Source organism: Oryzias melastigma, linkage group LG15 (assembly GCF_002922805.2).
Source record: "Oryzias melastigma strain HK-1 linkage group LG15, ASM292280v2, whole genome shotgun sequence".
NCBI classification, from domain to species: Eukaryota; Metazoa; Chordata; class Actinopteri; order Beloniformes; family Adrianichthyidae; genus Oryzias; species Oryzias melastigma.
The window spans coordinates 18,893,925-18,915,777 of record NC_050526.1 but is presented as its reverse complement, the minus strand read 5'-3'; the positions used below and the strand labels follow the sequence as shown (position 1 = coordinate 18,915,777).

The 21,853-nt window shown below is 42.3% G+C and overlaps 1 protein-coding gene across 1 annotated transcript in view; it reads left to right on the top strand.

Moving 5' to 3' along the window:
- cuedc1b (CUE domain containing 1b) overlaps window positions 1-21,853 on the top strand; it is a 34,704-nt gene that overhangs the window by 7,003 nt on the left and 5,848 nt on the right. Inside the window, exons 3-9 of the mRNA XM_036215611.1 lie at window positions 939-1,065; window positions 8,055-8,289; window positions 18,283-18,348; window positions 18,458-18,538; window positions 18,611-18,689; window positions 18,802-18,860; window positions 19,002-19,059. Of these exons, the coding sequence (XP_036071504.1) occupies window positions 939-1,065; window positions 8,055-8,289; window positions 18,283-18,348; window positions 18,458-18,538; window positions 18,611-18,689; window positions 18,802-18,860; window positions 19,002-19,059 (705 nt within the window). The remainder of the gene's footprint in view (window positions 1-938; window positions 1,066-8,054; window positions 8,290-18,282; window positions 18,349-18,457; window positions 18,539-18,610; window positions 18,690-18,801; window positions 18,861-19,001; window positions 19,060-21,853) is intronic.

The window sequence follows — 21,853 nt, the reverse complement described above, 5'->3', positions numbered from 1 at the left end:
GATCTCTCTGCCTTGCTAGTCTGTACAGGTCAGTCTCTCCCTCCTTACTGCCCAACCTAGCGTACAAGTCATCATAAGCTCTTTGTTTAGCCTCCAGCTCTCTCCTCACCTGGCTGGATGTGATATATAGTCCAGTCAGGGGGGTGGGGGGTGTTGTGGAGTTGGTGCTTGAAGTCAGCTGAGGGGAGGGGGCTGAAGACTCCAGAGGTGACAGGGGGACTGGGTGGGGTGAAGGAGAGCGATGGTCATTCAGTGGAGGACTGGGAGGGCAGCAGTGGGAGTAGGAGCTGGAGTCAAACCTGTTGAAAAACTGGTTGAACTCGTTAGCTCGGTCCACAGCTCCCACTACTGCTCCTTTCCCCTTCCCCTGAAAACCAGTGATGGCTCTCAAATCACTGAGACAGTTGAGAAAGTAAAGAGAACAAATTGAGACATCGTCTCATCTTTCTCTTAACTGAGATCTGAAGAAGAGACAGTTGTGAGATAATTTTGAGATCTCAGACAGTGCTCACTGTGAGACTTATTTCTCAGGAGAAACATTCGAGAAGAGTGAGAAAGCCTGTTTTGTCTCAAACAGTTCTCATTCATGTCTAGGAGACTTAAATGAGACAGAAACGAGATCTCATCTTCAATTTTGCTCTTCTATGGGTATCTTTTTAAGTGGGAGAACATACAAAATTGGGAACTCCCAATTCATTTGTTGGCCTCTGTTTGTGTCTAGTTCCATTAAACTTTGCTTCTGTTTCTAAACCTGAAGTATACAAACAGAAAAGGAAGACCTCAAGCATTGAGCTTTGTGGCACACCCAGGACTGAGTGGTGTGTAAGCACTCATTTGAAACTTCATGGATGAGACCATAAACATGTCTATGAAGGTTCTTGGTGCTGCTTTTACGTTTCTGGTGATTACTTTCAGTGTTTGCTGGTGAACTCTCGTAGGTTTGAAGCTCCTGAAGCAGGAGGAAATCAGCAGGCCAAGAGCTACAGGACCTGGAACCCCCCCCTGCTCGGGAATCTTCCAGATGATTTTCTGAGGATCCTGCCACAGCAGTTGGACAGCATCAAGGTAATAGCTGGGAAAAGTTCAGCAGAGGTATTTGTGGGAAGGAAACTGAGGCAGTCCTGGGGGCTGTGGCCTCTTCATTTGTTCCAGGACATTCTTCACGTGTGTGTGTGGGGTGTGGGGGGGTAAATATCTGCTCCTGACTCTGCTTTTCACTTCTTCATTGAGAACTTTGCTCACACCAGGGTTTATGCTGCTGAATGTCAGGCTGCCCCCCCTTGCCGCCCCAAATTTTGACTCAATAATGACAAAGACCACTTGATGCTGATGCTGACAGAGGCATTCTGTCTCAAATGGATTTTGCTCAAAATACACCAAAATACTATCTGTATTCCTCCAGTCCCGGTCATTAACTTTCAGTAGGAAAGTTAGGAATCATTTTCAAGCATTAGTTTCTCATAGGACAGTCAGAGGCGGAGCTCCACCCTGTTCTTGTTTACAAAGACCAACTTTTGCTGAAACATCATTTTAGGCTGACAATCTTGTAAAATGTTTTTACAAAGATAAAATATATAAATACTCAATGAATAATTATTACCACAAAGCAGTGGAGCACTTATGATTAATATTTTTTCAAATATTTGATGATTTGGGTTTGTCGTGACAGCAGGATACAAAGAAAATGCGGCGCCACATCTAAACGTTGTTCAACGCTCGCACGTTTTTTCCGTTTTGTTTTTTTTGTTTAGGATCTGCTCTTCCACAGATTATTTACAGTCATTTTAGTATTATTGTGGAGGGAAATATGGGATTTCTGACTATTATTGTTTTATGAATGAATGTAGCTTCTTTCTGTAGAAAGCAGCGCGTGGACCGCGGTGCAGCGCTCCAGCTGAGGACAGGTGTGTCTGTGGGGGAGTGAGGATGCATCCCTCCCAGACCAGCAGCTGATTACAGATTCATGCTATGCAGAGTTTCAGCTTGTTTGTGATCTTTATCAATGTAAACTGGGGCTGTCAGATTTTTTGCGTTAATTACGCGTTAACTTGACATGTTCGTGACGCCGACAATTTTTTGACGCATTAATCGCAGATTTTCAAAAAAACGTGCCTTTCCATACCGCGCGCAGGCGTCCATCGCCCTCTAACTCACCGGCTGCTCTCACTAGATCACGGGCGGATCTCCAACCACCGAGCTGCTAGCTAGAACCGGCCCGGCGCCAGGACGCGGAGAGCTCCTGCACCCTAACCCGGCTCCGGTTTGCGTCCAGTACCACGTCTGGTGGTACCGGCTTCCGGCGCAGCGTCCCGGGAGCTGCAGACCTCCGACGTTCTGAACAGCAAGCGCACCGGAACATGAAAGTGTTTTGGAAATTTTATTTTTGATGTTTTTTATTTTATTTTACTGAACGTTGATTGAAGTTTTGAATTTAAAATGCCCTTCACTTGCACTTGGGCTTTTGTTAGGCATTTTATGTTACAGCCTTTTATTGTTAAGAAAGTTTATCTCAATAAAATGTTACAAAATAAAGTATTTCTGATGAAAACTTAACTTTGCCATACTTGTTTTCATAATTAATGTAGAACTGCTAAATTCCACGAAGCACACATTTTTTTCCTAAAAAAAGGCCACATATTAATTTGCGATTAATTGTGAGTTAACTATGGACAATGTGATTAATCGCGATTAAAAAAATTTAATCGCCTGACAGCTCTAATGTACACATATTGTGTACAAAAGATTTAGATGATGTAAGAAATGAGATTTCCTTACTTTTTGATTCTGTTAAAACGCATGCTCATTACGAGAGTGATAACGTCATCTTTTTGCTGCGTGGTGTTCTGCTTGTCTGCTCTGCTTCATGCGAGAGTGCGCTGCTGCCTTTGCCAGTTGAAAGCAGAAAGTTTTCCCTTGGATGTTCAGTTGATGAACCAAGTAATTGAACAGTAGTTTGAGAGGAAGAAGTTTGAGGTCCAGCCTAAATCATTACTGCACAGGAAGTCCACACAGATGCTGAGAGACTCTTACCAGAGGTGAAAAAGGAGCATCAATGCTGAAGATTTTCACAATAAAAGATCCCAACTCAAATGTGGAGAGTACAACGTTCTTCTGTGCCCACACAAAAACAGCAACGGTTTTATTGCATTTTACAGATTGAAGCTCAATCACAATTACATTGACATTTGTTTTTATAATGTGTTGTTTCAGTCATTAGAGTGGAAATCCTGGAAGTAACTGTGTTGCATGAATAAAAACATCTCATATTGGAGATGGGAACAGGTGTTTTCTTTTGTTCATTCTGTGGAAGCTTCTTTTTTGTTGATTAGCAACAAACCTAAAATTATAACTATTTACTATCTAACATTATTGAACGCATAAAGATTGTTTCCATAATTGGAAATAAATTCAGGTGTCACAAGGTTAAGAAATCATCAATAAAGCTTCTTTAAGCTTTAGAAATAGCAACTCCAATAAAAGAACTGCTGTTGTCTTATTGATAACAATGATAGAACTGCTTGAAATACAAGTTTTTGATCCTTTCATTTCAAATGACCTTCCACTCTGCTGTTCCCATTTCCTACCCCTTCAAAGACTTCTGCCCCCCTCTCACGACCCCATAGAAAATGTTCTAGCTTCGCCACTGGTCAGAACCATTTGTCCCACAAGTGTCTTTATGTTGATGTGTTAAGTCTTTAATTGTACATTTTTAATCTGATATAGACTTTAATGTGTTTTGCTTAGCATACAATCAGAATTGTCTTTACTCATAGTGGTGTTTGGGTTTTTTGTGCGGGTCCTCGCCTTTTTGACAAATCTAATAATTACTAATAATCTAATAATTACTATCTTCTTCCCTAAATAAGAGTTTTATTTTCATGTTTTTTAATAATTATCTGCCGATATAGACACTATTTTATTAAATAGTTTACTTTAGGGAAGAACGGAGATGGAACTGAAAAGCAGCAGTGAGGAAAAAACTTTAAAAAGTTCACGTTTTTCTGCTCAGAATTAGACTCTTCAGAACTCAAAGCAAAAATAAAGTTTTGGCTAAACTCCCAGATAGGAGGGAGTATGTAGGGATTTTTGTGCCACCATATTGGAAGCAAAAGTTGCAGTTTTGAGATCAAAATTGTCTAAATTGCAAACAAAATGTAAAATAAGAATAAAAATTCTTAATTTGCAAATAGAAATATGTAATATTTGCTTTCAAAAACTTTTTTTTATGCATTTGCAAACTTTTTGCTTTCAATAAATATTTTTGGGATTGCAGAATAAACATTTTAGATGTGTTGTGCCTTATCTCGCTTACACCCTATATTTGCTTTTGCATTGATATGGTTCTGTTTCTTGTAATGTTTGGGCCAGCCTGCTGATTGGTCTAGATTCTTTGCAATCAGGTGTCTCTGCATTGCCGGTGCTTGGGGACAAAGGAAGTTCTGTTCCATCCATCATTTTACATCTGCTAAGCACTTCTACAGATTGTCAAGACATCCAGCTCCTCCAGATTTTAAGGGAAGGTAGATTTGGACATCATCTGCATAGCAGTGGAACAACACACTATATTTCCTAAAAATGGACCCCAGTGGCAGCATGTAGAGCAAGAATAAAACGGGGCCTAAAACTGAGCCCTGGGGTACATCATGTTCAAGAGGAGCTTCTGATGATTAAAACTGTCCCACTTGGACAGAAAAATTCCTGCTACATAGATAAAACCTGAACCAACCCTGCACACCAATAGAGTGCTCCAGTCTGGACAATAAAACACTGTGATCTAATGTGTCAAAGGCAGCAGTGAGATCTAAAACAATCAAAACAGTGGAGAACCCAGAATCAGCGGCTAAAAGCAGGTCATTACACACCCTGAGGAGACCGGTTTCAGTGCTATGACAGGATCTAAAACCAGACTGAAACTTCTCAACAGTATCATCTGTTGCTAAATGATCCTGCAGTTGATAAACGACCTTCTCTAAAATGTTAGAAAGAGAAGATAACTTGGAGATTGGCCTAAAGTTTGAGACAACATTAGGGTCCAAGTTATCCTTTTTTAAAAGAAGTTGCACAACAGCATGTTTGAATGTAGTTGGTACAGAGCCCAAGACGAGAGGAGTTTACATGACCAACAGTCTAGGGGCCTACAGCATCACAGACCTCCTTCAGGAGTCTGGGGGGGATACAGACACGTGGGAAGGACTCAGGTGCTGAACTGTCTCTGGGGAAGAGTGACAGGCTCAAAATGCTCTAAAACAGCAGGTGGTGAACTTAAAACAGAAGGGTCAAGGGTAAAAGCAAAAGGTAAAATCCTGACAGCACAGACTTTGTCAACAAAGAACTTTAAAAACTGTTCACAGAGTAAAACATGGGGAGTCCGGCAGGAGAAATCAAGGACTTAACAGACTTTAAGGAGTTAAAAAGGATCTTAGATTGGCTGATGTTCTCAGACACAACGTTGGACATGAACTGGGTCTTTGAATGTTTTACAGCAGCACTGATTATCTGATACTGATACACTGAGTCTCTAAAGAAACGTAAAACCGGTCTTTTTTTCACTTGAGCTCCGTGTGATGGCAGGAGCGTCTGACTCCGTGAGTGTACTCATTGATCCAAGGCTCCGGGGCCGGTTTACAGTGTTTAGTCTTAAAAGGAGCGATAACATTTAACATGCCCGTACAAACTGTTAAAATCCTCCGGGAGCTGATCAACATTTCCATATTGAACATCGACGAGGGAAAGCTCAGAGGATGAGAAAGCTGCTGAAAACTATTGCGCAGTCTGTGTGTTAATCAGATGGCGGGAGCGCGTGGGTCTGGAGGCAGCAAGAAAAGATCAATCAAATAAAATGGGCAGATGGTCAGAAAAATGGGCATCAACAATCTTCTTGACATTTCAAACCAGAGTTAAAACCAGATCCAGAATGTGTCCTTTCTCGTGTGTTGTGCTGCTCACTAACAACCTGCAGGTTAAAAGAGCTGATCAAGTACAGAAAGTCTTTCGTTAGTGGCTTGTTCTCACAACACACATGAATAAAAAAATCCCCCACAATTAAAATGTATGTCAATTAGGGGTGTGCCAAAATATCAATATTGCGATATATTGAGATATTTAGTCCTGCGATCGATTCTCGATGGGTTCTCACCAAGTATCGATATTATATTTTCTTTTGACGAGGCTGTAGGGCTGAGCTGAGCGTCTGAGTCGCGTGACGGAACTGTTGAGCAGTTGGGCGCGCTTCGTCAGACATTTAGCAGCGATGCACGCACTTCATTCGGGAGAAGCACCGGTGAGATACAGACTCTGAAGCGCGTGTGTGAAGCATGTCTACCTGTCAGCATTTATCATCCATCTGTAGAAGAGGCAGATGGTAAGCAGTCACTTTGTCTGAGTGCTAGAATCACAGCGATTGCGTATCTCCTGTTTGATTGGTGCGCTGTAGGAACTGGGCATGTGCTTTGCAAGTGTTTGCATGTACTTCAGGTACCGGTCAGATTTTTCGTTTTCATGCACTTCGATGTTTAACCTGCTGCTGTACGGTGTAACTTTGCTAAATATATGGTGTGAAGTTTTCAAATGAATATAATTACTTTTTGCTAATGTTAATTTAAAGTAATTTTTAAATAAAAAATGCAGGATTTGATGTATGAACTTAAATTAAAATGTAATTAAAATAAAGTACAAAAATTCACTGTAAAATTAGGGAGGTTGCTAGTTAATTGAAGCACTTAAAATTGTATGTATTGCAATTATTATGTGTGTTTTAAGGTTTTTTCCTATTGACTCTTGATTGACCAAATGGGAAATAGATAAAGATTGGAAAAATAATCTCAAGTGACAGTCTGAGTAAATCAGCCTTTAGTTTTGGATGTTCAGCCCTTTTCAAATGTGGGAAAAGTGCACAAAAAATTAGGTCAATTTTGACAGAGGCTGTAAAACATTATGTGACAAAGTAGTTGATTCTACTTTTCACTTATGGTTAGCACATTTTTAAAATATCAAGTAGGAACAAAACAGACTGCACATGTTCAAAGTTGTTTATTGATTTTGTGATCTCTCACCTCATCTTCCTGATGCCCACAGGACAAAATGGTGGCCAAGCCTGTGACTTCCTGTTTAAGGGTGGGGCACAGGAAGTGAGACGGGTTTAAATTGTTTGCATACTTTTTGATTTGTAATGTTTTGAGGTGTTTGTTTATTTATGTCTGTTTTGTTTACAGGACTTTAAATGTATAGTTTGCAGGACATTTCTATCTTTTGTCTTTCTTTTTTCTATTGTTTGGTTAAGGTGACTTCCTTCCTGGGCGTGGCCAGCCAATTAGCTGAGATTTATAAAAGGGGAGAAGCTCAGTGTAAAGGGAGGCTGGCTGAGGGAAGGAGCTTGTGTGAGCTGTGCACTGGTGAATAAAACTCTGTTCCTGAACTTTAAAGAAGTCTGCCTCCTATGTTAACCAGGCCACCCCTGTCACACCACATTGTGACACATTATATTCATCATCCTTTGGTGTGACGTTCTTTTGGAGGTAGATAGCTGTTGCCACTTGAATGATTTAATTTTGTTCTGTTGCTTTCAACATTTCTGCACTAAGAAGTAGCACTGCTGATCATGTTTACTATTGTTGACATTGAATCTGACAGATAATTCAAATTCAGTAGTTGTTAATGCTTGTCAAAGACAGTGTTACTGATTTCAGCAATGTTGCACAGAAGTGTCTATAATTTGTTGCACAAAATAAGAAAAGTTGTTTATTATGATTTTGTTTAAGCTAAAAAAGATAAATGGGGATATTCTTTCACAAAAAATATGTTCTTCTATATAAATGTTAGTTATTAGAGAGGATTTTTACCAATTATCGCAGTATCGCGATATTATCGATATCGTGAACCATGTATCGCATATCACATTGTATCGTGAGGTACACAGTGATGTCCAGCCCTAATGTCAGTTAGATTTTCACCAAACTGTTTTGTTTTGTGCTGAAGATCATTTGGTTCTTTTGGGTCCTGCAGGTCTGTGTTGTGGACTGCAGTTCTCTGTGACTTGTCTGTCTTTGTGTCTGCAGAGCTTACAGAGCAGTCCGTCTCAGCCTTCATCCTCCTCCTCTTCAATGTCCTCCGTAAGCCAGCGGGCATCTCACTCTGGGTCTGGAGCCACTGGAGGTCTCCCTGGAGCTGTGGGGCAAGACGAAAAACTGAAGCAGTATCTGGAGGATGAACGCATCGCCATGTTCCTACAGAACGAGGAGTTCATGAGAGAGCTGCAAAGGAACCGGGACTTCCTCATTGCTTTGGAGAGAGGTAGAGCTTCAGCTGCTGTCTTTGTAGGCAGGAAGTCGATGTTAGAAGAGGAGAAAGAGGAGGTTGATGCTGTCAGGAACGACCATTAAAGCCTCCATGTGGAGGTTTTTGCTGTAGTTCAGATTGAACGGGTTACCTCTGGTTTCTGCATCGTCTGGACACATTCCTTTGGGGCTTTATAATGTGGTGTTTCAGTATGTTTTAGCCCTCGCTGCCAACACCACAATAAGACTCGCTGTTTGAGCTCACAAGATCAAGGTAAATTGGCGGACTATTTCCCGGACAAAAGCAGCTTTGTTTTGTTATGCAACACTTTTCTAATATAGAGTGTTTACATTAGTTGCATAAACACTTAATTACTGCAAAGTATTGCATATGAGCGCAAGGTTTTCTCTGATAAACCTTGAAGAGTTGTGGTAATCATAAGAATGTCAACACTGGAGCCAAAGCTCTGGTGTTAACCCTTTAACACCTGAGGCATCGTCAGTGGCGCTTAAACGCAAAATTTTTAACAAGCTGTAACTTTTCAACCATTAACCTGATAATTCAAGCAGATTCTGAAGGTGTAAAAGTGGCCCGAGCTGGAATAATCGTGTTAACGGCTAAAAAAATGACAGTAAATCAAAGAACGTTAACACTGGAGCTTAAGCTGTGGTGGGGTTCAGATGAGACCTTTAGCGCAAGAATTAGAAAGATGCTCTTCTTTGTCTCTGTTGGAAGGTGATATTTTTCTGCTGACGACTTCAATCTTCCACTGAAGGTCTTTGATACTTTCCTGTTGAACCGAAAACCCTGCAGACAGTCAGTCTGAAGATCTAGGAGTAATCCTTCTGTAACTAGAGTACCATAGTCTGATAGCTGGTCCACAAAAAACAGAAAAAAACTGCTGATCACCAGAGAAGGTCTCATGGAGTCGGTTGCTGCTCCCATCATCTGTGCTTGTCTGTTAATGAAGCCTCAGTTTCATCACGAGCATCCGTAGCGCTGAAACAAAGCCACTGAGTCGCATATCTGCCTTTGCTTCAGTCAAATTTGTCTTCACCACAATGAGCCCTGCTCACATGCTTACCCAGTCTAGGCCCCGCCCCTTTTAACAGGTGCTCCCCCTGGAGTCCAGCGGCTTTCTGCAGTCATCCTATAGCAGGTGGTAGGTCATCGTACTAGGAATTGCAGGAAAAGAAAAGCTGTCAAATATTTCTGAAATCCCTTGAAGAAGAGTATGTTTAAGAGTAAGAGGAGTCTGTCGTTATATGGGAATGACATGGTATATAACATTTTTGTATCACGATAGTTTTTTCACATCAGGTGATAATTATATATTTCACAATTAAGGATGTAATGATTCCTTCTTCTGAATCGGTAAAAAAAACAACTCAAACTCGTCAACTTGTTCACTGTTGCAGAAAATAAAACATTGTTTTGTCACGACCTGTGCCTGAATTTAGAAATGCAGAGCAGATGACATTTCTTCACATGCAGGTTTGCTGTGAGTATTCACGTGCGCCTGTGAGTGTGCGTGTGCTCAGCAGACTGGCTGCGTGTTCTTCATCTGTGCTCCCCTCTTAGAAAATACCTGCAGTTTCTTCGGATTTAAAAGTTTCACATACGTCAGTCCATCCAGGATTTTGTGATGTTTCAATCGCAACTATTAACGCAAATTCAAGCAAAGCAGAGATCTGTTCCTCCCTCCATAACTTTACATTTTCATCACAACTTTACTGCAACTTGGACCACTCTATCGTGACAACAGCCATGGTGACCATGCAGCTTCACGACCGTTTCCCTTCTGACTCCTTCCTGGAGCCGTGCTCTTTTTTGGCTAGGTAGGGGGTTGCGCTGAGCGGGCGCGGCTGTGGAGCGGTCCGTCACATGGAGCACAACATTAACTGAGTATTAAAGGATTTGTGATCATTTCAGTTATATGTATAATTTTTTATTTATTTGAATCCTTTCTGTTTGTATGAAAACAGACAGTTTGGCGTAAGGAGCATGAAAGAAAACATACTTGGCCTTAAAATACCTTTAATTCATTTTGTTGAGAAAAAAATCAGAAAAATCAAAATCGGGACTTAAAAATTGTAAATCGAATTTAATTGTGGCTTGACTGAATTGTTACATCCCTAATCACAATATAGACCAAATAACTACAATTGTCCAATTTGAACACTTTTTCATTTAATATCCGCTGCTAAAACACAGTGAATGGAATTCTGTCATCATATCAAATATCTGTTTTTGTTATGAATGTTCTACAAAATAACTTTGAATGTCTTCCAGTTCTGACAGGCTCCTGATAAAAATCCCCAAATGACCCACTGCTTCATCATCTGAAACTAAATGTTACATGGAGAGGATTTGCGAAAGTGACCACGGGGGTGTTGGCTCCTTCAAAATCTTTCCCCTGGGACCCCAACACCCAGCCTCTGTCAACTTCACCACTAATAGATACACTCAAAACATTAATTTATATGAATTCTATACTTCACAGTCAACAGCCTGTATCACTAAATTATATTTGTCAACCTTCTTCCTTACTATATTTATGGAAGACTAATATTCTGTTTTTGTTCAAAGTGGTTTATGCTGTTGCTCATTCGTAGCTCATCATTCAGACTGTTCTATAGCTTCATTCCATTTATTTTTGTGCAAAACCTCTTTTTTTGTGCATGCTTTTAGTACTCTGAAATTATTTTCTTTTCTTAAACTATAACCACCCAATCTGTGATAAAGCATTGATTGTAGATCAGTGGTCTCAAACTCAATTCAATCGGGGGCCGCTGGAGGCAGAGTCTGGGTGAGGCTGGGCCGCATCAGGATTTTCCCAAGAAAAGCTCTGATAAAACATTCCAATGTTCTCAAATATCTTTATTTTTAAGATGAAATAATGAATTAAATAAATTAATTAACTCATTTTAAAAAAATAATTTAAAAAAATCAATCATTAATAAATAAAATAATAACAATGACCATACAGCAGATACAGACGACTGAAGAAACCACATATTAACTAACTGACTGACTAGAGCAGTGTTTCACAAATGGTGGGGCGCGCCCCCTAGGGGGAATATGAATAAAAACATGTTTACATTAGTTATGGATATAGTGCATAATTCTATATAGTAGATGATAATAAATTAAATATTACAAAAACAACCTAAAAATGCATTTGGTAGCAGAAAGAGCCGCTGTTTGCAGTGAACCAATGCAAAAGAACTGAATCTCTGAGAAAGCCAGAATTCATCACTACTGTGGAAGGAAACAAGGAATGTAGCCACGAGGGGGCCAAAGCCAAGGTCTTATTGTGCCGGTCTCAAGCCCGGATAAATACAGAGGGTTGTGTCAGGAAGGGCATACGACGTAAAATCTTGCCAAATCAAATATGCAAATCAGACCTACGAAATCCATACCGGATCGGTCGAGGCCCTGGTCAACAACGACCACCATCGGTGGTGCTCACCGACAGGGTGCCGGTGGAAATTGGACTACTGTTGGTGGAAGAAGGAGAGGAGGAAGGCAGGTTCGTAGGGAGAGAGAGAAGAGGAAAGTCACTAGTGTTGGACTGAGAGTCGGGACTTTGAATGTTGGAACTATGACAGGAAAGGGTAGAGAGTTAGTGGACATGATGCAGAGGAGAAAGGTAGACATACTGTGTGTCCAGGAGACCAGGTGGAAAGGTAGCAAGGCTAGAAGTTTAGGAGCAGGGTTCAAGTTGTTCTATCATGGTGGAGATGGGAAGAGAAATGGAGGAGGAGTTATCCTAAAGGAGGAGTTTGTTAGGAGTGTTGTGGAGGTAAAAAGAGTGTCAGATAGAGTGATGAGTCTGAAGATAGAAATGGAGGGTGTCATGTTCAATGTTGTTAGTGGGTATGCCCCACAGGTAGGATGTGAGCTGGAAGAGAAGGAGAAGTTCTGGTTGGATCTTGATGAAGTGATGATGAGCATCCCTGGAAATGAGAGAGTTGTCATTGGTGCAGATTTCAATGGTCATGTTGGTGCAGGAAACCGAGGTGATGAGGAGGTGATGGGCAGGTTTGGTATCCAGGAGAGGAATGTAGAAGGACAGATGGTGGTTGATTTTGCAAAAAAGATGGAAATGGCGATAGTGAATACATTCTTTGAGAAGAGACAGGAACATAGAGTGACCTATAAGAGCGGAGGTAGAAGCACACAGATAGACTACATCTTGTGTAGACGGTGTAATCTGAAGGAGATCAGTGACTGTAAAGTAGTGGTTGGTGAGAGTGTTTCCAGACAGCACAGGATGGTGGTGTGTAGGATGACTCTGGTGGTGAAGAAGATGAAGAAAGAGAGGGCAAAGGCAGAGAAGAGGACAAACTGGTGGAAGCTGAAAAAAGAAGATTGTTGCATGACTTTTAAGAAACAGTTGAAACAGGCTCTGGGTGGTCAGGAGGTACTCCCAGATGACTGGATAACTACAGCTAATGTGATCAGGGAGACAGGTAGGAGTGTACTTGGTGTGTCATCAGGAAAGAGAGTTGATAAGGAGACTTGGTGGTGGAATGAGGAGGTGCAGGAGTGTATACGGAGTAAGAGACTAGCTAAGAAGAAGTGGGACACTGAGAGGACTGAGGAGAGTAGACAGGAGTACAGGGAGATGCAGCGTAAGGTGAAAGTAGAGGTGTCAAAGGCCAAACAAAGAGCTTATGATGACTTGTACGCTAGGTTGGGTAGTAAGGAGGGAGAGACTGACCTGTACAGATTAGCAAGGCAGAGAGATCGAGATGGGAAGGACATGCAGCAGGTTAGGGTGATCAAGGATAGGAATGGTAATGTGGTGACAGGTGTCAGTGGTGTAATGGAAAGATGGAAAGAATACTTTGAAGAGTTGATGAATGAAGAGAATGAGAGAGAACAAAGAGTAGAAGAGGTGACGGTTGTGGAGCAGGAAGTAAGAAAGATTAGTAAAGGTGAAGTGAGAGGGGCTTTGAAGAGGATGAAGAGTGGAAAGGCTCTTGGTCCTGATGATATACCTGTGGAGGTATGGAAGTGTCTAGGAGAGATGGCAGTGGAGTTTTTGACCGGGTTGTTCAACAGGATCTTAGGTGGTGAGAAGATGCCTGAGGAATGGAGGAGAAGTGTGATGGTGCCCATTTTTAAGAATAAGGGAGATGTGCAGAGTTGTGGTAACTACAGAGGAATAAAGCTGATGAGCCATACAATGAAGGTGTGGGAAAGAGTAGTGGAAGCCAGACTAAGAGCAGAAGTGAACATTTGTGAGCAGCAGTATGGTTTCATGCCAAGAAAGAGCACTACAGATGCAACATTTGCTTTGAGGATGTTGATAGAGAAGTACAGAGAAGGTCAGAGAGAGCTCCACTGTGTCTTTGTAGATCTGGAGAAAGCTTATGACAGAGTGCCCAGAGAGGAACTATGGTATTGTATGAGGAAGTCTGGAGTGACAGAGAAGTATGTCCGAGCAGTGCAGGACATGTATGAGGGCTGTAAGACAGTGGTGAGGTGTGCTGTAGGGGTGACAGAGGAGTTCAAGGTGGAGGTGGGATTACATCAGGGATCAGCTCTGAGCCCCTTCCTGTTTGCAATGGTGATGGACAGACTGACGGATGAGGTTAGACAGGAATCACCATGGACTATGATGTTTGCAGATGATATTGTGATTTGTAGTGAGAGCAGGGAACAGGTGGAGGTGGAGTTAGAGAGGTGGAGGTTTGCCCTGGAAAGGAGAGGAATGAAGGTTAGCCGCAGTAAGACAGAGTACATGTGTGTGAATGAGAGGAACCAGAGTGGAAGAGTGAGGTTACAGGGAGAAGAGATAAAGAAGGTGGAGGAGTTTAAGTATTTAGGGTCAACAGTACAGAGTAATGGAGAGTGTGGAAAAGAAGTGAAGAGGAGAGTGCAAGCAGGTTGGAATGGGTGGAGAAAAGTGTCAGGTGTGATGTGTGACAGAAGAGTTTCAGCACAAATGAAAGGAAAGGTGTACAAGACTGTGGTGAGACCAGCCATGTTGTTTGGACTAGAAACAGTGGGACTGAAGAAAAGACAGGAAGCAGAGCTGGAGGTAGCAGAGATGAAGATGCTGAGGTTCTCTTTGGGAGTGACCAGGATGGATAGGATCAGGAATGAATACATCAGAGGGACAGCACATGTTAGAGGTTTTGGAGATAAAGTCAGAGAGGCCAGACTGAGATGGTTTGGACATGTTCAGAGGAGAGACAGTGAATATATTGGTAGAAGGATGCTGAGTCTAGAGCTGCCAGGAAAGAGGTCTAGAGGAAGACCAAAGAGGAGGTTTATGGATGCAGTGAATGAAGACATGAAGGTGGCTGGTGTTAGAGTGGAGGATGCTGAAGACAGGCTTAGATGGAGAAAACTGATTCGCTGTGGCGACCCCTGAAGGGAAAAGCCGAAAGGAAAAGAAGAAGAAGAAGTGGAGGGAAAGAAGGAAAGACTTGTTTTTAATTCGTCTGAAAGTTTTGGAAGTATTCTAAAAAAAATAAAAATACAAAAGAGAAAAATTAATTAAACACATTTTTTAGAAGTTTTTTTAAATTGTTCTTCAATGATAATAAACGTATAATATTTTGAGGAGATATATGTTTAACTTGAACAAATTAACTGATACTAATGATATTTGAAGAAGAAAGTTGTAGGGGGGGAAATCTATCTTTATTCAGTGTTAAATGTCTGTATTAACAGCTCCTCCTTTATTTCTGAGCTGAGAGCTGCACACTCACTGAAGGTGCTTCCACACCGGCTGCGTCGGCGCGCAGTCAAGCGCACACTTTCAATGAAAAGTCGATGCAAAGGCGCGTACACCAGAATTCCTGGCCTCCGCGTCTGGAACGCGCGTAATCGCGCGTTGCTACGCAAGTTTTTAAGTCTGGTCTTGAGCTCTACGCACACATCAGGCACGCAGTGAGCATCCTTCCTTCTACTGCGTGCGTCTCGGTGTGGATAACACCTGCTGGGCATGCGTTCATCAACCCGCGCAGACCGCGTTCTTGAACGCACCGCACGCGTCCAGTGTGGAAAACACCTTCGAAGATTCTGCTCGCGAACGTGCGTCATTCACGCACGCAGAATCAGTCAATCTTTCGCGCGAGGACTGTTTCTGCTCATGGAGGAGAAAAAAGTGCTTGCAAAGGTCTGATTGAGGGAGGAGGTACTGGACAGCCCGCCGATGTCCCGTCCTCCAGAGCCATATACCTTACTGTGATTGGTACGTTCAGCTCTGCACACAACAACTGTCATTCATATCAGCCTTGCGGGCCGCACGAACAGTAATCTTTCATATGAAGACGGGGGCCGCAAATCATCATCCCGCGGGCTGCGAGTTTGAGACCCCTGTTGTAGATGTACTGGGAGTAACTTATGTCTTGCTTTGCACATCAGCTGAAGTATTCTATGTTCTATTAAATCAAAAAGTTTTGGTATCTTTGATTTAAGAAATAATTGATAAGTGTGATGGCGATAACTTACATTATAAATTATTCTTACTGCTCTTTTTTGTAACACGCAAATCTAGCATGCCTCCTCGGAAATGTAGGATTCTTAATTCTTCCTCTGCCAGTGAGTTCTCATTTGCATATAACCAGCTCATTACCCCCTCCCATACTGCTGATGTTGATGAGCTTAGTTCCTGGTTTCACTCAACCTGTTCCATCATCCTGGACTCTGTGGCTCCTGTAAAGACAGTAAAGCCTAGATCTAAACATGAGCCCTGGCTCAACAACTCGGGAAACTCGGAGAACTTCCAGAAAAGCTGAACGTAGATGGAAGGACAAGCTACAAGTCTCTCTACAAATTTGGAAGGACTGTTGTAAATCTTTTCAGGCTACTGTTTGTACAGAAAGACAAGAGTATTTGTCTAATGTAATCACTTCCAACCAGCACGAGTACTGTTTAAAACAATAGACTCTGTTCTTAATGCTCCACAGGCGGGGTCATTGGAAGCTTCTTCTGATGTGTGCAACAACTTCCTTGATTTCTTTATTGACAAGGTTACAAACATAAGGGCTGCCATTACTTCTCCTTCTGCTGACCCCTTGACCCCTGTACCTTGCTAAGCCACTTTTGAAACGTTTGAGTCAGTGCCACTTTCACTTTCAGATAAGTTAGTTAAACAAAGTAAGCCATCGGGCTCTGTCCTAGATCCCATCCCTCCTAAGCTATTTTAAAGAGGTCTTCCCTACTGTGGCTCAGACCGTCCTTGCCATTATTAACACCAGTCTGGCTACTGGTGTTTTCCCTGCTATTTTTAAACACGCTGTCATTCAACCCCTGCTTAAAAAACCTAGCCTAGACAGCTCTGTGTTGGTTAACTTCAGACCCATCTCCAGGATGCCTTTCATTTAAAAAAATTGGAGGAATTTTTAAGTCTTCATGACATCTTTGAAGTCTTCCAGTCTGGTTTTAGAGCCCGCCACAGCACAGAATCAGCATTACTGAGGGTCAGTAACGACATCCTCCAGGCCACCGATGCTGGAGATCATGTGGTTCTGGTTCTGCTAGATCTATCAGCGGCATCTGACACAGTGGACCACTATATCCTGATATCTAGGCTTCAGAACCTGGTGGGGATCCGAGGTACCGCTTTAGATTGGCTTAGGTCTTACTTAACAGGACGGACGATGTGCGTTGATCTTGATGGTTTTAAATCTAGAACAGCTGGGGTGTCTTTTGGAGTCCCACAGGGTTCAGTTTTAGGGCCACTTCTGTTTTCTTTGTATCTCCTACCATTAGGGTCCATTCTGAGAAGGCACTGGGTTTCTTTTCACCTGTAAGCTGATGATAGTCAGATCTACCTGCCATTGAAAAAGATGGACGGTTTTCAGCTAGCCCGCTTTTATCATCCCTTTCAGATATTAAGGACTGGTTGGCCCTAAGTTTCTTGAGCTTCAATGAGAACAAAGCAGAAGCACTTGTGTTTGGACCAAATGATCTCAGAGGATCATCTTCAATCGATCTTGGTGACTTGACTAACTTTTTGAAGTCAACTGTTTCTAATTTAGGTTTCTAAGTTTTATAGTCATTTTAAGCTTGATCACCAGGTCAGCTCAGTGGTGAAAACAAGCTTTTTTAATCTTCCGCAACTCTCCAAGGTGAAACCATTTTTATGTTCTGCACATTTTGAAACAGTAATCTACGCCTTTATCACGTCTCGCCTGGATTACTGTAACTCAGTTTACCTTGGATTTAGCCAGACATCTCTCTCACGCCTCCAACGTGTTCAAAATGCAGCTGCTCGCCGCTTGGTTGGAGGACGTAAGAGAGACCACATCACGCCAATTTTAGCATCACTCCACTGGCTGCCTGTACATTTTAGAATTCATTTTAAGATTATTTTATTTGTTTTTAAGTCTTTACGCGGTCTTTCTCCGCTGTACCTCTCTGAGCTGCTTTCTCCTTATTCGCTCGCCCGGTGCCTCAGGTCAGCTGACCAGCTCCTTCTGGAGACACTCCAAGCGTAAGCTCAGAGGGGACAGGGCTTTTGAGGTTGCTGGCCCCAGGCTCTGGAATTCTTTGACATTGTTTATCAGAGAAGCACCGTCTCTGCCCATTTTTAAAGCCCGTCTAAAGACTCATTTTTATGCCCTGGCTTTTAACCCAATTTGAAACTCCTTCTGTTTGTACTATTATTTTACTGCTTTATCATCTTATTTATCATTTTTATTGTTCTAATTTACCTATTTATCTTGTCTTAGTGTGACTGTCTTTTATGTCTTTGGTGTTCAGCACTTTGTTTTAGCTGCCTGCTCTGTGAAAGTGCTATATAAATAAAGCTGAGTTGAGAGAATTAAAGTCCAGAAACCTAAAACATGTTTTGGTGCTCAGAGGTTTGAAATGAGACAGATCCACTGGAGAATTTGTTTGAGTTTGTGTGCAGTTGAATGAATATTTGCCTCTAAAATCTGCTGATCTGGGGGTGTCTTCCTCCATCATGAGACTGACGCATGCTAGCCTTTGAATGTTGCATTATGTCATCCCCACCATAACATCTGCTCTCTGTTCTAGATCGCTTGAAGTATGAGTCAAAGAAAGCAAAGTCCCATCACTCATCTAGCATGGAGGGTTTCCCAGGTAGATATCACTCACCCTACTTCCTCTGGCTTCTGCAGATCTGCTGACGGTTTGTGCAGCTGATGTTGATTGGTGTGGTCAGTGCTGTTGTGTGTTTGTGTGTCTGCAGGACACCAGTGCTCTGCAGCTTCAGTGGAGGCTGCGACAGAGGACGCCCTATTCAGGGACAAGCTCAAACACATGGGCAAATGTAAGCCGTGGTTCCTGCTGGTTGTGTCGTTTTGAAGGTGCTCTTTGTAATCAAACTGTAATTCTCCTGCAGCAACCAGGAAGAAACTCTTTGAAATCGCCAGAACCTTTTCTGAGAGGGCAAAGAGGCGGCTGCTCCTGAAGCATCATTTGTATCCTTCCCCAAACAGCACTCCACCCTCGCTGAAAGTGCCCCCAACCCCACCCCCACCACCACGGAGGAACCCATTGTTAACACTGCACTGTAATTAACTCACCTGTCAGATTGGGAACCGCCAGCTCCACAGCCAACCTTCTGGAGGAAGTCGAGGTGAACCCTTCTGGTAAGCAGCTGTCCAAGAAACTGCTGCTGAAATGACAAATGAGAAGTCAGTCATGAGAGAGTGGAAATGAAAGATAGCAGAGATGATTCCAGACAGAAGCTGCCTCTGGAGCTGTGAGGCTGAATGCTGCTCTGTTTTTAGAGGACGACGGTCGGCCCAGAAGAACAAACCCTCAGGAGGAGGCCGAGCATGTATCATGGTAAGAAGCCCCGCCTCCTCAGAGACTTGGATTACAGCATCAGGCTTTAAGAGGGGGCCTACATACAGAGAGGGGGGTCACTGGGCAGGGGTCTGCAACCTGCAGCTCCGGAGCCAAATGTGGCTCTTTTATCCCTTTATTGTGGCTCTTTAGCTTTAATGAAAAATGCTTATGATTGAATAAATGAGAAATTTGTTATTTCTTAGATTAGTTTTCCTTTCTGTTAAGATGACTTTCAACATGTCAAACAAATGTGCATTAAAACTTGAATCTACTGTCAGAAATTCTGTAGAAATTTCTTTCAAATTGCATTTTTAATTCATAGTCATATAAAAGTCTCTAAAAATGTGTTATTTTGGTAAATTACACTAAAGTGGTTAAAGTTTTGAACAAATGCATTTTAACATAATTGAAAATGATTTTGAGTTGTGTGTTTTTGTGGCTCAATACTCGGAGAATGACAATCAAAAACTCAGTTTATTCTAAATGTTTTGAGTTTTTTTGTGTAGATTCCATTAAAATGTTGTTTATCCTTGAGAGTAAAAGAAAAAGCATAACAAAATCCTAATGATAAAAAGCATCATGCTTGACTGTCACGCATTTCCAATTTAAAGGGACCCTACCATGATTTTCTTCATCCTTACAGAGTAAACTATACCCATATATATGATCATATATTACCTTTGGAACACAAAAAAACAAATTAATTATGAAATACAAGTCATTTTTGTGGCGCGTTTTAATAAAAAAGATGGAAATGGCGATAGTGAATACATTCTTTGAGAAGAGACAGGAACATAGAGTGACCTATAAGAGCGGAGGTAGAAGCACACAGATAGACTACATCTTGTGTAGACGGTGTAATCTGAAGGAGATCAGTGACTGTAAAGTAGTGGTTGGTGAGAGTGTTTCCAGACAGCACAGGATGGTGGTGTGTAGAATGACTCTGGTGGTGAAGAAGATGAAGAAAGAGAGGGCAAAGGCAGAGAAGAGGACAAACTGGTGGAAGCTGAAAAAAGAAGATTGTTGCATGACTTTTAAGAAACAGTTGAAACAGGCTCTGGGTGGTCAGGAGGTACTCCCAGATGACTGGATAACTACAGCTAATGTGATCAGGGAGACAGGTAGGAGTGTACTTGGTGTGTCATCAGGAAAGAGAGTTGATAAGGAGACTTGGTGGTGGAATGAGGAGGTGCAGGAGTGTATACGGAGTAAGAGACTAGCTAAGAAGAAGTGGGACACTGAGAGGACTGAGGAGAGTAGACAGGAGTACAGGGAGATGCAGCGTAAGGTGAAAGTAGAGGTGTCAAAGGCCAAACAAAGAGCTTATGATGACTTGTACGCTAGGTTGGGTAGTAAGGAGGGAGAGACTGACCTGTACAGACTAGCAAGGCAGAGAGATCGAGATGGGAAGGACATGCAGCAGGTTAGGGTGATCAAGGATAGGAATGGTAATGTGGTGACAGGTGTCAGTGGTGTAATGGAAAGATGGAAAGAATACTTTGAAGAGTTGATGAATGAAGAGAATGAGAGAGAACAAAGAGTAGAAGAGGTGACGGTTGTGGAGCAGGAAGTAAGAAAGATTAGTAAAGGTGAAGTGAGAGGGGCTTTGAAGAGGATGAAGAGTGGAAAGGCTCTTGGTCCTGATGATATACCTGTGGAGGTATGGAAGTGTCTAGGAGAGATGGCAGTGGAGTTTTTGACCGGGTTGTTCAACAGGATCTTAGGTGGTGAGAAGATGCCTGAGGAATGGAGGAGAAGTGTGATGGTGCCCATTTTTAAGAATAAGGGAGATGTGCAGAGTTGTGGTAACTACAGAGGAATAAAGCTGATGAGCCATACAATGAAGGTGTGGGAAAGAGTAGTGGAAGCCAGACTAAGAGCAGAAGTGAACATTTGTGAGCAGCAGTATGGTTTCATGCCAAGAAAGAGCACTACAGATGCAACATTTGCTTTGAGGATGTTGATAGAGAAGTACAGAGAAGGTCAGAGAGAGCTCCACTGTGTCTTTGTAGATCTGGAGAAAGCTTATGACAGAGTGCCCAGAGAGGAACTATGGTATTGTATGAGGAAGTCTGGAGTGACAGAGAAGTATGTCCGAGCAGTGCAGGACATGTATGAGGGCTGTAAGACAGTGGTGAGGTGTGCTGTAGGGGTGACAGAGGAGTTCAAGGTGGAGGTGGGATTACATCAGGGATCAGCTCTGAGCCCCTTCCTGTTTGCAATGGTGATGGACAGACTGACGGATGAGGTTAGACAGGAATCACCATGGACTATGATGTTTGCAGATGATATTGTGATTTGTAGTGAGAGCAGGGAACAGGTGGAGGTGGAGTTAGAGAGGTGGAGGTTTGCCCTGGAAAGGAGAGGAATGAAGGTTAGCCGCAGTAAGACAGAGTACATGTGTGTGAATGAGAGGAACCAGAGTGGAAGAGTGAGGTTACAGGGAGAAGAGATAAAGAAGGTGGAGGAGTTTAAGTATTTAGGGTCAACAGTACAGAGTAATGGAGAGTGTGGAAAAGAAGTGAAGAGGAGAGTGCAAGCAGGTTGGAATGGGTGGAGAAAAGTGTCAGGTGTGATGTGTGACAGAAGAGTTTCAGCACAAATGAAAGGAAAGGTGTACAAGACTGTGGTGAGACCAGCCATGTTGTTTGGACTAGAAACAGTGGGACTGAAGAAAAGACAGGAAGCAGAGCTGGAGGTAGCAGAGATGAAGATGCTGAGGTTCTCTTTGGGAGTGACCAGGATGGATAGGATCAGGAATGAATACATCAGAGGGACAGCACATGTTAGA